The following is a 14,853-nucleotide window of genomic DNA, read 5'->3' on the forward strand; positions in this document are numbered from 1 at the left end:
ACTGGTCTGTGGGCACTATCAAGCAGTGGGGTCCTACGTGCCAAGCTACTTGTATTTTCCAGAATTCCCGAGTTCTACTCCCGAGTCTTTAGAATCCATCGACCTGACCCGAGTTCCCGAGTGTTACCATGACCTCAAACTGGTGTTTAGCAAACAGAGGGCCACCATGCTACCACCCCATAGATCTTACGATTGCCCCATCGACCTGTTTCCGGGCACTTGCCCCCCAGGGGTCGGATCTTTTCCCTATCTCCACCCGAACGAGCTGCTATGGATACCTACATCAAGGACTCTCTGGAAGCAGGCCTCATGCGTCCATCCACCTCCCCGGCGGGAGCAGGGTTTTTCTTTGTGGCCAAGAAAGACGGTGGGTTACGTCCTTGCATCGACTACCGGGGACTCAATGACATAACCGTCCGTAACCGTTACCCGCTACCCCTTATGGCCACAGCCTTCGAGCTGCTCCAGGAAGCAGTTGTTTTCACTAAGCTTGACCTGCGGAACGCATACCATCTTGTGCGGATCAGACCTGGTGACGAGTGGAAGACCGCTTTCAACACGCCTACTGGTCACTATGAATACTTGGTGATGCCCTTCGGCCTGACCAACGCCCCAGCGGTGTTCCAAGCGCTCATAAACGATGTGCTTAGGGATATGCTTAACATATTTGTGTTCGTTTACTTGGATGACATCCTCATCTTTCGAGCTCCCTTCAAGAACACACTAAGCATGTCAGACAAGTACTCAAACGCCTCCTGGACAGCCATCTGTACGTTAAGCCGGAAAAATGTGAATTCCATTCATCCCGAGTACAATTCCTGGGATTTGTAGTGGAACCCGGTCGAATCCAAATGGACCCTAGGAAGGTAGGGGCGGTAGCGGATTGGCCCACCCCCAAATCCGTTAAGGATGTTCAGCGTTTCCTGGGCTTCACAAACTTTTACCGCAAGTTCATCAAGAACTTCAGTTTGGTGGCAGCTCCTCTCTCAGCTTTAACCAAAGGTGGCAATGCAAGGTTTTTTTGGGGAAGAGAAGCTGAGACGGCCTTCCAAGGACTCAAGCAGCGCATCCTCTCTGCTCCCATCCTGATACTACCGACTACGGATGAACCATTTGTGGTGGAGGTAGACGCATCAGAGGTTGGTGTTGGAGCTGTCCTGTCTCAGAGGGGTGAAGACAGGAAGCTTCATCCGTGCGCTTTCTTCTCACACCGGCTTACCCCGACTGAGAGGAACTACGATGTGGGGGATCGTGAACTCCTAGCGGTTAAGATGGCATTGAAGGAATGGAGACACTGGCTCGAGGGGGCTTCTCACCCGTTTCAAGTGCTTACGGACCACAAAAATCTGGAGTATATCCAGCAGGCGAAGCGATTGAACTCTAGACAAGCTAGATGGTCTCTTTTCTTCAATCGATTCCAGTTTATCCTCACCTATCGGCCCGGGTCGAAGAATCTCAAACCGGATGCCCTGTCCCGAGTCTACGCTCCTGCCATTCGAGATGACACGGACATGCCTGTCCTTCCTGCTGCTAAGATTGTGGCTCCGATCTCGTGGCAAGTTGAGGATACCGTGAGACGTGCTCAAGCTAGCGAACCGGACCCTAAAGGAGGCCCTGCCAATCGGTTGTTTGTCCCCAAGGCAGTGAGGACTCAGGTCCTTCTGTGGGGGCACTCCTCTCGCCTCACCTGTCATCCGGGCGTAGGTCGCACCTTGGAGTTCATCCAGCGTAAGTTCTGGTGGCCTACCATAAGAGAAGACGTTGCCACTTTCGTCAATGCCTGCCCCGTGTGCTGCCAGGGCAAATCTTCTCACCTCCGCCCTCAAGGACTCCTTCACCCTTTACCTGTTCCCCACAGACCCTGGTCCCATATCTCATTGACTTTATTACTGGACTTCCTCCATCCCATGGCAATACTACTATCCTAGTCATAATCGACAGGTTTTCAAAGGCGGCCAGGTTCGTCCCTCTGACTAAGTTACCTTCTGCCAAGGAAACGGCTGAGTTGGTAATTAATCATGTGTTCCGAGTCTTCGGCATTCCTCAAGATGTGGTTTCTGACAGAGGTCCCCAGTTCGCCTCAAGGTTTTGGAAGGCCTTCTGCCAACTCATGGGGCTTCTGCCAGTCTATCTTCAGGGTACCATCCGAGTCCAACGGCCAAACAGAGAGGATGAATCAAGAGCTGGAAACCACCCTCCGATGTATGACTCGTGACAACCCGTCCACATGGTCATCCTTTATTGTTTGGGCCGAATACGCGCACAACACCTTGCGCTCCTCCTCCACTGGTATGTCCCCGCACGAGTGTCAGTTTGGCTATGCTCCTCCATTGTTCCCGGACCAGGAGGCAGAAGTCAGTGTGCCTTCAGCCTTGAGATTCGTCAGACGCTGTCGGCTTATGTGGAGGAAGACCCGTCTTAATCTGATGCGTTCCTCACAGAGGTATCAACAACAAGCCAACAGACGTCGCCGTCCCGGGCCTACCCTGCGCCCCGGCCAGAGAGTCTGGCTCTCCACAAGAGACTTACCTCTACGGGTGGAGTCTCGCAAGCTGTCCCAAAATACATCGGTCCCTTCAAGGTTGCCAGGAGAGTTAACCCAGTTTCTTATCGCCTACACTTACCCAGATCCCTTAAGATTAATCCCACATTTCATGTGTCTTTGTTAAAACCTGTTGTTTTTCTCCCCTTGTCCCGGCAGACAGACCTCCCCCTCCGCCTCGTGTCATTGGAGGCCAGCCGGCTTATACCGTCCACCGGATACTGGATTCCGCGGGTGCAGCGGTCCTGGCAGTATCTGGTGGACTGGGAAGGCTACGGTCCTGAGGAGCGCTCCTGGGTTCCTGCCAAAGACATCCTGGACCCTGACCTCATTCGTCAGTTCAGGTCCTCCACCCTGAGAGAGCTGGTAGGAACGTCAGGAGCCGTTCCTAGGGGGGATTCTGTCAGGATTTGGCCAGGGTTGTTCCAGTTGTTTGTCAGTAGATGTCCCCATTGTGCTTTTTGTCCCTGTGTTTTTCCCTTGACCCCCATTATTGTTTGCACCTGTGTCTCGTTTCCCTGATTGTATTTAAACCCTTTGTTTCCCTCAGTTCTGTGCTCTGTGTTTGTATGTTAGCACCCTGCCCTAGTGTTCTGTGTGCTCTTGTCGATTCCGGGTAACGGTCTTGTGGTATTCTGTTTTTTTGTTTTAGTTTAGTTTTGGTGAGTTTCTTTTTAGATCTTTTTGTGTTTTTCCTTCCACCTTTTGGATTTGCCATTTTTATTTTAGGATTTTTTCTTCATTAAATACACCGTCTTAAGTACTGCTGTGTCTGCCTCATCTTCTGGGTTCTGCTGTCTATTCGTGGCTCAGTTGGTTAAGTGACTGTTTCTCACTCCGGAGACCCAGGTTCGAAACCGGGTCCTGACAGTGTGTGTGTGTAGTGCGTATGTTACCGTGTGTGTGTGTTGTGCGTATGTTACTGTGTGTGTGTAGTGCGTATGTTATCGTGTGTGTGTGTAGTGTGTATGTTATTGTGTGTGTGTAGTGCGTATGTTACCGTGTGTTATTGTGTGTGTGTAGTGCGTATGTTATCGTGTGTGTGTGTGTGTGTGTGTGTGTGTGTGTGTGTGTGTGTGTGTGTGTGTGTGTGTGTGTGTGTGTAGTGCGTATGTTATCGTGTGTGTGTAGTGCGTATGTTACCGTGTGTGTGTGTAGTGCGTATGTTACAGTGTGTGTGTGTAGTGCGTATGTTATCGTGTGTGTAGTGCGTATGTTATCGTGTGTGTGTGTGTGTGTGTGTAGTGCGTATGTTATCGTGTGTGTGTGTCGTGCGTATGTTATCGTGTGTGTGTCGTGCGTATGTTATCGTGTGTGTGTGTGTGTGTGTGTGTGTGCGTATGTTACCGTGTGTGTGTAGTGCGTATGTTATCGTGTGTGTGTGTGTAGTGCGTATGTTATCTTGTGTGTGTGTAGTGCGTATGTTACCGTGTGTGTGTAGTGCGTATGTTACCGTGTGTGTGTGTAGTGCGTATGTTATCGTGTGTGTGTGTGTAGTGCGTATGTTATCGTGTGTGTAGTGCGTATGTTATTGTGTGTGTGTAGTGCATATGTTATCGTGTGTGTGTGTGTGTAGTGCGTATGTTATCGTGTGTGTGTAGTGCGTATGTTATCGTGTGTGTGTCGTGCGTATGTTATCGTGTGTGTGTGTGTAGTGCGTATGTTATCGTGTGTGTGTGTAGTGCGTATGTTACCGTGTGTGTGTAGTGCGTATGTTATCGTGTGTGTGTGTGTAGTGCGTATGTTATCTTGTGTGTGTGTAGTGCGTATGTTACCGTGTGTGTGTAGTGCGTATGTTATCGTGTGTGTGTGTGTAGTGCGTATGTTATCGTGTGTGTGTGTAGTGCGTATGTTACCGTGTGTGTGTAGTGCGTATGTTATCGTGTGTGTGTGTAGTGCGTATGTTATCATGTGTCTGTGTCTATGTGTGTGTCTCCTCACAGTCCTCACTGTTCCATAAGGTGTATTTTATCTGTTTTTAAATCTGATTTTTCTGCTGCATCAGTTACCTGATGTGGAATAGAGTTCCATGTAGTCATGGCTCTATGTAGTACTGTGGAATAGAGTTCCATGTAGTCTTGGCTCTATGTAGTACTGTGGAATAGAGTTCCATGTAGTCTTGGCTCTATGTAGTACTGTGGAATAGAGTTCCATGTAGTCATGTCTCTATGTAGTGCTGTGGAATAGAGTTCCATGTAGTCTTGGCTCTATGTAGTACTGTAGAATAGAGTTCCATGTAGTCATGCCTCTATGTAGTACTGTGGAATAGAGTTCCATGTAGTCACGGCTCTATGTAATACTGTGGAATAGAGTTCCATGTAGTCATGGCTCTATGTAATACTGTGGAATAGAGTTCCATGTAGTCACGGCTCTATGTAATACTGTGGAATAGAGTTCCATGTAGTCATGGCTCTATGTAATACTGTGGAATAGAGTTCCATGTAGTCATGGCTCTATATAGCACTGTGGAATAGAGTTCCATGTAGTCATGGCTCTATGTAGTACTGTGGAATAGAGTTCCATGTGGTCATGGCTCTATGTAGTACTGTGGAATAGAGTTCCATGAAGTCATGGCTCTATGTAGTACTGTGGAATAGAGTTCCATGTAGTCATGTCTCTATGTAGTACTGTGGAATAGAGTTCCATGTAGTCATGTCTCTATGTAGTACTGTGGAATAGAGTTCCATGTAGTCATGGCTCTATGTAGTACTGTGGAATAGAGTTCCATGTGGTCATGGCTCTATGTAGTACTGTGGAATAGAGTTCCATGTAGTCTTGGCTCTATGTAGTACTGTGGAATAGAGTTCCATGTAGTCATGGCTCTATGTAATACTGTGGAATAGAGTTCCATGTAGTCATGGCTCTATGTAATACTGTGGAATAGAGTTCCATGTAGTCACGGCTCTATGTAATACTGTGGAATAGAGTTCCATGTAGTCATGGCTCTATGTAATACTGTGGAATAGAGTTCCATGTAGTCATGGCTCTATGTAGCACTGTGGAATAGAGTTCCATGTAGTCATGGCTCTATGTAGTACTGTGGAATAGAGTTCCATGTAGTCATGGCTCTATGTAGTACTGTGGAATAGAGTTCCATGTAGTCATGGCTCTATGTAGTACTGTGGAATAGAGTTCCATGTAGTCATGGCTCTATGTAGTACTGTGGAATAGAGTTCCATGTGGTCATGGCTCTATGTAGTACTGTGGAATAGAGTTCCATGTAGTCTTGGCTCTATGTAGTACTGTGGAATAGAGTTCCATGTAGTCATGGCTCTATGTAATACTGTGGAATAGAGTTCCATGTAGTCATGGCTCTATGTAATACTGTGGAATAGAGTTCCATGTAGTCACGGCTCTATGTAATACTGTGGAATAGAGTTCCATGTAGTCATGGCTCTATGTAATACTGTGGAATAGAGTTCCATGTAGTCATGGCTCTATGTAGCACTGTGGAATAGAGTTCCATGTAGTCATGGCTCTATGTAGTACTGTGGAATAGAGTTCCATGTAGTCATGGCTCTATGTAGTACTGTGGAATAGAGTTCCATGTAGTCATGGCTCTATGTAGTACTGTGGAATAGAGTTCCATGTGGTCATGGCTCTATGTAGTACTGTGGAATAGAGTTCCATGTAGTCTTGGCTCTATGTAGTACTGTGGAATAGAGTTCCATGTAGTCATGGCTCTATGTAGTACTGTGGAATAGAGTTCCATGTAGTCATGGCTCTATGTAGTACTGTGGAATAGAGTTCCATGTAGTCGTGGCTCTATGTAGTACTGTGGAATAGAGTTCCAGGTAGTCACGGCTCTATGTAGTACTGTGGAATAGAGTTCCATGTAGTCGTGGCTCTATGTAGTACTGTGGAATAGAGTTCCAGGTAGTCATGGCTCTATGTAGTACTGTGGAATAGATTTCCATGTAGTCATGGCTCTATGTAGTACTGTGGAATAGAGTTCCATGTGGTCATGGCTCTATGTAGTACTGTGGAATAGAGTTCCATGTAGTCACGGCTCTATGTAGTACTGCCTCCCATAGTCTGTTCTGGACTTGGGGACTGTGAAGAGACCTCTGGTGGCATGTCTTGTGTGTTATGCATGGGTGTCTGAGCTGTGTGCTCATTGTTTAAACAGACAGCTTGGTGCATTCACCATGTCAATACCTCTCACAAAGACAGGTAGTGATGAAGTCAATCTCTCCTCCACTTTGAGCCAGGAGAGATTGACATGCATATTATTAATATTAGCTCTCTGTGTACATCCAAGGGTCAGCCGTGCTGCCCTGTTCTGAGGGTCCAGCCGTGCTGCCCTGTTCTGTGGGTCCAGCCGTGCTGCCCTGTTCTGAGGGTCCAGCCGTGCTGCCCTGTTCTGAGGGTCCAGCCGTGCTGCCCTGTTCTGGGGGCCAGCCGTGCTGCCCTGTTCTGGGGTCCAGCCGTGCTGCCCTGTTCTGAGGGTCCAGCCGTGCTGCCCTGTTCTGGGGGCCAGCCGTGCTGCCCTGTTCTGGGGTCCAGCCGTGCTGCCCTGTTCTGGGGGCCAGCCGTGCTGCCCTGTTCTGAGGGTCCAGCCGTGCTGCCCTGTTCTGAGGTTCCAGCCGTGCTGCCCTGTTCTGAGGGTCGGCCGTGCTGCCCTGTTCTGAGAGTCCAGCCGTGCTGCCCTGTTCTGAGGGTCCAGCCGTGCTGCCCTGTTCTGGGGGCCAGCCGTGCTGCCCTGTTCTGGGGTCCAGCCGTGCTGCCCTGTTCTGAGAGTCCAGCCGTGCTGCCCTGTTCTGAGGGTCGGCCATGCTGCCCTGTTCTGAGGGTCGGCCGTGCTGCCCTGTTCTGAGGGTCCAGCCATTCTGCCCTGTTCTGAGGGTCCAGCCGTGCTGCCCTGTTCTGAGGTTCCAGCCGTGCTGCCCTGTTCTGAGGGTCCAGCCGTGCTGCCCTGTTCTGAGGGTCCAGCCGTGCTGCCCTGTTCTGAGGGTCCAGCCGTGCTGCCCTGTTCTGAGGGTCCAGCCGTGCTGCCCTGTTCTGAGGTTCCAGCCGTGCTGCCCTGTTCTGAGGGTCCAGCCGTGCTGCCCTGTTCTGGGGGCCAGCCGTGCTGCCCTGTTCTGAGGGTCCAGCCGTGCTGCCCTGTTCTGAGGGTCCAGCCGTGCTGCCCTGTTCTGGGGTCCAGCCGTGCTGCCCTGTTCTGAGGGTCCAGCCGTGCTGCCCTGTTCTGAGGGTCCAGCCGTGCTGCCCTGTTCTGAGGGTCCAGCCGTGCTGCCCTGTTCTGAGTGTCCAGCCGTGCTGCCCTGTTCTGAGGTTCCAGCCGTGCTGCCCTGTTCTGAGGTTCCAGCCGTGCTGCCCTGTTCTGGGGGCCAGCCGTGCTGCCCTGTTCTAATATAAATATAGGCAGCAGCACAACACAAGGTGGAATGAGTCAAGGGGTAGGTGGACTTTCTGAAGGTCCTTCATAACAGCATGATACAACCAGCTGCAGGCTGCAGGCCGTATACACTAGGTTAAAGGGGAAGCTGTTGTTTCTGCAATCCAACTGTGAGATGTGGGTTATTAATATGACCTGAACTGGGTAGACACGGACTGTGTAGAGGAACACACACACACACACACACACACACACACACACACACACACACACACACACACACACACACACACACACACACACACACACACACACACACACACACACACACACACACACACAGGTGCAGGAACACACACACACACACAGGTGCAGGAACACACACACACACAGGTCTAGGAACACACACACACACACACACAGGTGAAGGAACACACACACAGGTGCAGGAACACACACACACACAGGTGCAGGAACACACACACACACACAGGTGCAGGAACACACACACACAGGTGCACACACACACACACACAGGTGCAGGAACACACACACACACACACAGGAACACACACACACACACAGGTGCAGGAACACACACACACACAGGTGCAGGAACACACACACACACAGGTCTACACACACACACACACACACACAGGTGAACACACACACACACACAGGTGCAGGAACACACACACACACAGGTGCAGGAACACACACACACACAGGTCTAGGAACACACACACACACACACACAGGTGAAGGAACACACACACACACACAGGTGCAGGAACACACACACACACAGGTGCAGGAACACACACACACACACACACACACACACACACAGGTGCAGGAACACACACACAGATGCAGGAACACACACACACACAGGTGCAGGAACACACACACACACACACACACACACACACACACACACACACACAGACAGGAACACACACAGGTGCAGGAACACACACACAGATGCACACACACACACACACACACAGGTTCAGGAACACACACAATCTTGAATTCCACATTTCAAGCTTCATGTTTAACACAGTGGTATTTGACATGTTGAGTCTACAACACAGTGTGTGTATTAATCCTGAGGCATTAAACGATCATCTCCGTTGAGTCTGTTGATTAACTAATTAATTAATTAATTAACCACATCGCTTCTTTCCTTTGACCTTTTGTCTAATTGTTGTCATGACAACAGGATCTGTTGGACAACATGTTTTCTGGCACATCATTAGCTGTGGAATTATTCAAAAATAAATTTTGGAAAAATGTGTTTCTTTTATTTACCTGCGATATTTATAAATTTCTCTTCATTAGAAATTTAGGATGTTTACAGTATCAATGATAGAGGCTTTGTTTTAAACTTGAGAGATGTTCCCATGCATTTCTGAATTGAGGAAAACATATTTAAATTTGACCAATCATGGACTAAACCATTAACAGAATGGGGGAACATAACATGATTGCTCATAAAACATTAAAAACCATCCAAAATTAACATGATTAATATCACATTACATTCTTCCTAGGTTCTGGCCTTTCAGGGACGGCAGGGTAGCCTAGTGGTTAGAGTGTAGGGGCGGCAGGGTAGCCTAGTGGGTAGAGTTTAGAGGCGGCAGGGTAGCCTAGTGGTTAGAGTGTAGAGGCGGCAGGGTAGCCTAGTGGTTAGAGTGTAGAGGCGGCAGGGTATCCTAGTGGTTAGAGTGTAGAGGTGGCAGGGTATCCTAGTGGTTAGAGTGTAGAGGCGGCAGGGTAGCCTAGTGGTTAGAGTGTAGAGGCGGCAGGGTAGCCTAGTAGTTAGAGTGTAGATGCGTCAGGGTAGCCTAGTGGTTTGAGTGTAGAGGAGGCAGGGTAGCCGAGTGGTTAGAGTGTAGAGGCGGAAAGGTAGCCTAGTGGTTAGAGTGTTGAGGCAGCAGGGTATCCTAGTGGTTAGAGTGTAGAGGCGGCATGGTAACCTAGTGGTTAGAGTGTAGAGGTGGAAGGGTAGCCTAGTGGTTAGAGCGTTGGACTAGTAACCAGAAGGTTGAAAGTTCAAACCCCCGAGTTGACAAGGTACAAATCTGTCATTCTGCCCCTGAACAAGGCAGTTTAACCCACTGTTCCAAGGCCGTCATTGAAAATAAGAATTAGTTCTTAACTGACTTGCCCAGTTAAATAAAGGTCTGAATTTGATTTGACATAGTAGTCAAAACAGAGACACCTCATTGTTAGTGAGTTTCACATCAGCACTAAATATATATGTTTGTCTAAAGAAAGGTCTGTTTGTTCAAATCAAGTTTTATTTGTCACATACACATGGTTAGCAGATGTTAATGCGAGTGTAGCGAAATGCTTGTGCTTCTAGTTCCGACAATGCAGTAATAACCAACAAGTAATCTAACTAACAATTCCTAATCTACTGTTTTATACACAGTGTAAGGGGATAAAGAATATGTACATAAGGATATATGAATGAGTGATGGTACAGAGCAGCATAGGCAAGATACCACTTGTTGAGGCTACGGTGCCTCTTCCTTTCCTATACCCTTTGACCTGTGTTTTGGGCTATGTTCCGGAGACATTTCTCCCTGCATTAGCCTCATCATGGGGTGACGGAGGGAGGGCAGCCGCCCTGGCACGTGCCCCCCGCGATGTAGAACGGTAACAGTCTGTGAAACACACACACGCACACACACACACACACACAGTGTCACCACCTGACTGCTCAATGCAATTACAGGGCCTCCTGTCCTGTCGCAGTGTGTCACCTTTCCTCTCCCCATCAGCTCAGAACCAACGTGACCCCGATCCAGCTCAGAACCAACGTGACCCCAATCCAGCTCAGAACCAACGTGACCCCAATACAGCTCAGAACCAATGTGACCCCAATCCAGCTCAGAACCAATGTGACCCCAGGCCAGCTCAGAACCAACGTGACCCCAATCCAGCTCAGAACCAATGTGACCCCAATCCAGCTCAGAACCAATGTGACGCCAATCGCGCTCAGAACCAATGTGACCCCAATCCAGCTCAGAACCAATGTGACCCCAATCCAGCTCAGAATCAATGTGACTCCAATCCAGCTCAGAACCAATGTAACGCCAATCCAGCTCAGAACCAATGTGACCCCAATCCAGCTCAGAACCAATGTGACCCCAATCCAGCTCAGAACCAATGTGACCCCAATCCAGCTCAGAACCAATGTGACCCCAATCCAGCTCAGAACCAATGTGACCCCAGTCCAGCTCAGAACGGATGTGACCCCAATCCTGCCGGCACCACTGAACGAACGCTGTCCTCGCCCCTCATTTCAGAACAGATGTGTCCCCAAATTCTGGACCACTGGAAGAACATTGGCTCGCTGGTGGAGGGAATACTGGCTCGCTGGTGGAGGGAACACTGGCTCGCTGGTGGAGGGAACACTGGCTCGCTGGTGGAGGGAACACTGGCTCGCTGGTGGAGGAAACACTGGCTCGCTGGTGGAGGACACTGGCTCGCTGGTGGAGGAACACTGGCTCGCTGGTGAAGGGAACACTGGCTCGCTGGTGGAGGGAATACTGGCTCGCTGGTGGAGGGAAAACTGGCTCGCTGGTGGAGGAACACTGGCTCGCTGGTGGAGGACACACTGGCTCGCTGGTGGAGGGAACACTGGCTCGCTGGTGGAGGGAACACTGGCTCGCTGGTGGAGGGAACACTGGCTCGCTGGTGGAGGGAACACTGGCTCGCTGGTGGAGGGAACACTGGCTCGCTGGTGGAGGGAACACTGGCTCGCTGGTGGAGGGAACACTGGGAACATGTCTAGTCTATCTGGATTGGGTTAGGGTCAGCCTCTCAGTGTAATTATGTCTCTCGTCTATCTGGGTTAGGGTCAGTCTCTCAGTGTAATTATGTCTCTGGTCTATCTGGGTTAGGGTCAGTGTCTCAGTGTAATTATGTCTCTCGTCTATCTGGGTTAGGGTCAGTCTCTCAGTGTAATTATGTCTCTGGTCTATCTGGGTTAGGGTCAGTCTCTCAGTGTAATTGTGTCTCTCGTCTATCTGGGTTAGGGTCAGCCTCTCAGTGTAACATGTCTATGGTCTTACTGGGTTAGTTTAGGGTCAGTGTCTCAGTGTATCTATGTCTCTGATCTTTCTGGGTTAGGGTCAGTCTCTCAGTGTAATTATGTATCTGGTCTATCTGGGTTAGGGTCAGTCTCTCAGTGTAACATGTCTCTGGTCTATCTGGGTTAGGGTCAGCCTCTCAGTGTAACATGTCTCTGGTCTATCTGTGTTAGGGTCAGTCTCTCAGTGTAATTATGTCTCTGGTCTATCTGGGTTAGGGTCAGTCTCTCAGTGTAATTATGTCTCTGGTCTATCTGGGTTAGGGTCAGTGTCTCAGTGTATCTATGTCTCTGATCTTTCTGGGTTAGGGTCAGTCCCTCAGTGTAATTATGTCTCTGGTCATACAGTGTAATTATGTAATTATGTCTCTGGTCATACACGTGGTTAGCAGATGTTAATGCGAGTGTAGCGAAATGCTTGTGCTTCTAGTTCCGACAGTGCAGTAATATCTAACAAGTAATCTACCAAATACACAACAACTACCTTATACACACACATGTAAAGGGATGAGTAAGAATATGTACATATAAATATATGAATGAGTGATGGCAGTGTGGCATAGGCAAGATGCAGTAGATGGTTTAGAGTACAGTATATACATATGAGAAGAGTAATGTAGGACATGTAGACATTATTAAAGTGATTTTATTTAAAGTGACTAGTGATACCTTTATTAAATCCATTTATTACATCTATTAAATTGGCCAGAGATTTGAGTCTGTATGTTGGCAGCAGACACTCTATGTTAGGGATGGCTGTTTAACAGTCTGATGGCCTTGAGATATAAGCTGTTTTTCAGTCTCTCGGTCCCAGTTTTGATGCACCTGTACTGACCTCGCCTTCTGGATGATAGCGGGGTGAACAGGCAGTGGCTCGGGTGGTTGTTGTCTTTGATGATCTTTTTGAACTTCCTGTGACATCGGGTGGTGTAGGTGTCCTGGAGGGCAGGTAGTTTGCCCCCGGTGATGCGTTGTGCAGACTGCACTACCCTCTGGAGAGCCTTGTGGTTGTGGGCGGAGGAGTTGCCGTACCAGGCGGTAATACAACCCGGCAGGATGCTCTCAAATGTGCATCTGTAAAAGTTGGTGAGTGTTTTAGGTGACAAGCTAAATTTCTCCAGCCTCCTGAGGTTAGATGACACTACTACCACTGTAGTCTGCAAACTTGATGATTGAGTTGGAGGCGTGCATGGCCACGCAGTCGTGGGTGAACAGGGAGTACAGGAGAGGGCTCAGAACGCACACTTGTGGGGCCCCAGTGTTGAGGATCAGCGAAGTGGAAGTGTTGTTTCCTACCCTCACCACCTGGGGGCAGCCCGTCAGAAAGTCCAGGACCCAGTTGCACAGGGCAGAGTCGAGACACAGAGTTAATGAGGGTTTGAAGGGTACTATGGTGTTAAATTGCTGAGCTGTAGTCAATGAACAGAATTCTTACATAGGTATTCCTCTTGTCCAGATGGTTTAGGGCAGTGTGCAGTGTGATGGCGATTACGTCGTCTGTGGACCTGTTGGGGCGGTAAGCAAATTGGAGTGGGTCTAGGGTGTCAGGTAGGGTGGAGGTGATATGATCCTTGACTAGTCTCTGAAAGCACTTCATGATGACAGAAGTGAGTGCTATGGGGCGGTAGTCGTTTAGCTCAGTTACCTTAGCTTTCTTGAGAACAGAAACAATGTTGGCCATCTCAATGCATGTGGGAACAGCAAATTGGAATAGGGATTGATTGAATATGTCCGTAAACACACCAGTCAGCTGGTCTGCGCATGCTCTGAGGACGTTGCTGGGAATGACATCTGGTTCGGCAGCCTTGCGAGAGTTAACATATTTAAATGTTTTACTCACGTTGGCCACGGTGAAGGAGAGCCCACAGGCTTTAGTAGCGGGCCGTGTCAGTTGCACTGTATTGTCCTCAAAGCGAGCAAAGAAGTTGTTTATTTTGTCTGGGAGCAAGAAGTCCGTGTCCGCGACAGGCTGGTTTTCATTTTGTAGTCCGTGATTGACTGTAGACCCTGCCACATACGTCTCGTGTCTGAGCCGTTGAATTGTGACTCTACTTTGTCTCTATACTGACGCTTTGCTTGTTTGATTGCCTTGCGGAGGGAATAGCTACACTGTTTGTATTCGGTCATGTTTCCAGTCACCTTTCCATAATTAAAAGCAGTGGTTCGTGCTTTCAGTTTTGAGCGAATGCTGCCATCAATCCACGGTTTCTGGTTAGGGAAGGTTTTAATAGACACAGTGGGTACAAAATCACTGATGCACTTGCTAAAAAACTCATGCCCCGAGTCAGCGTATACATCAATGTCTACCAGGAACATATCCCAGTCCACGTGATCGAAGCAATCTTGAACCGTGGAATAGGATTGGTCAGACCAGCGTTGGATAGACCTGAGCACGGGCATTTCCTGTTTTAGTTTCTGTCTGTAGGCTGGGAGTAACACAATTGAGTCGTGGTCAGATTTGCCGAAGGGAGGGCGGGGGAGTGCTTTGTATGCATCGCGGAAGTTAGAGTAGCAATGGTCCAGAATGCTACCAGCCCGCGTCGCGCATTCAAAATGCTGATCGAATTTAGGAAGCCCAGTTCTCAGATTAGCTTTGTTAAAATCCCCAGCTACAATAAATGCAGCCTCGGGAAACTGGGTGGCTGTACTGACAACATTTCCCGAGTGAGCCATGTTTCCGTGAAACATAGAGTGTTACAATCCCTCTCTGGAAGGCAACTCGTGCCCTAATTTCGTCCACCTTGTTGTCTAGAGAATGGACATTGGCGAGTAATATGCTCGGAAGCGGTGGGTGGTGTGCTCGCCTTCTGAATCTGACCAGTAGGCCGCTCCGTCGGTCTCTCCTGCGGCGACCGCGTTGTTTTG

At 49.1% G+C, this 14,853-nt stretch overlaps 1 protein-coding gene across 1 annotated transcript in view; it reads left to right on the forward strand.

Annotated features, from left to right (window-relative positions):
- The window catches only part of LOC135506014 (anthrax toxin receptor 2-like), a 142,286-nt gene extending 130,871 nt beyond the window's left edge, over positions 1–11,415 (forward strand). The window contains exons 14-15 of the mRNA XM_064925388.1: positions 2,702–2,813; positions 10,676–11,415. Coding sequence (XP_064781460.1) covers positions 2,702–2,813; positions 10,676–11,415 — 852 coding nt within the window. The remainder of the gene's footprint in view (positions 1–2,701; positions 2,814–10,675) is intronic.
- The last annotated feature ends 3,438 nt before the right edge of the window (positions 11,416–14,853 follow it).

This window comes from Oncorhynchus masou, chromosome 1 (genome assembly GCF_036934945.1).
Source record: "Oncorhynchus masou masou isolate Uvic2021 chromosome 1, UVic_Omas_1.1, whole genome shotgun sequence".
NCBI lineage: Eukaryota > Metazoa > Chordata > Actinopteri > Salmoniformes > Salmonidae > Oncorhynchus > Oncorhynchus masou.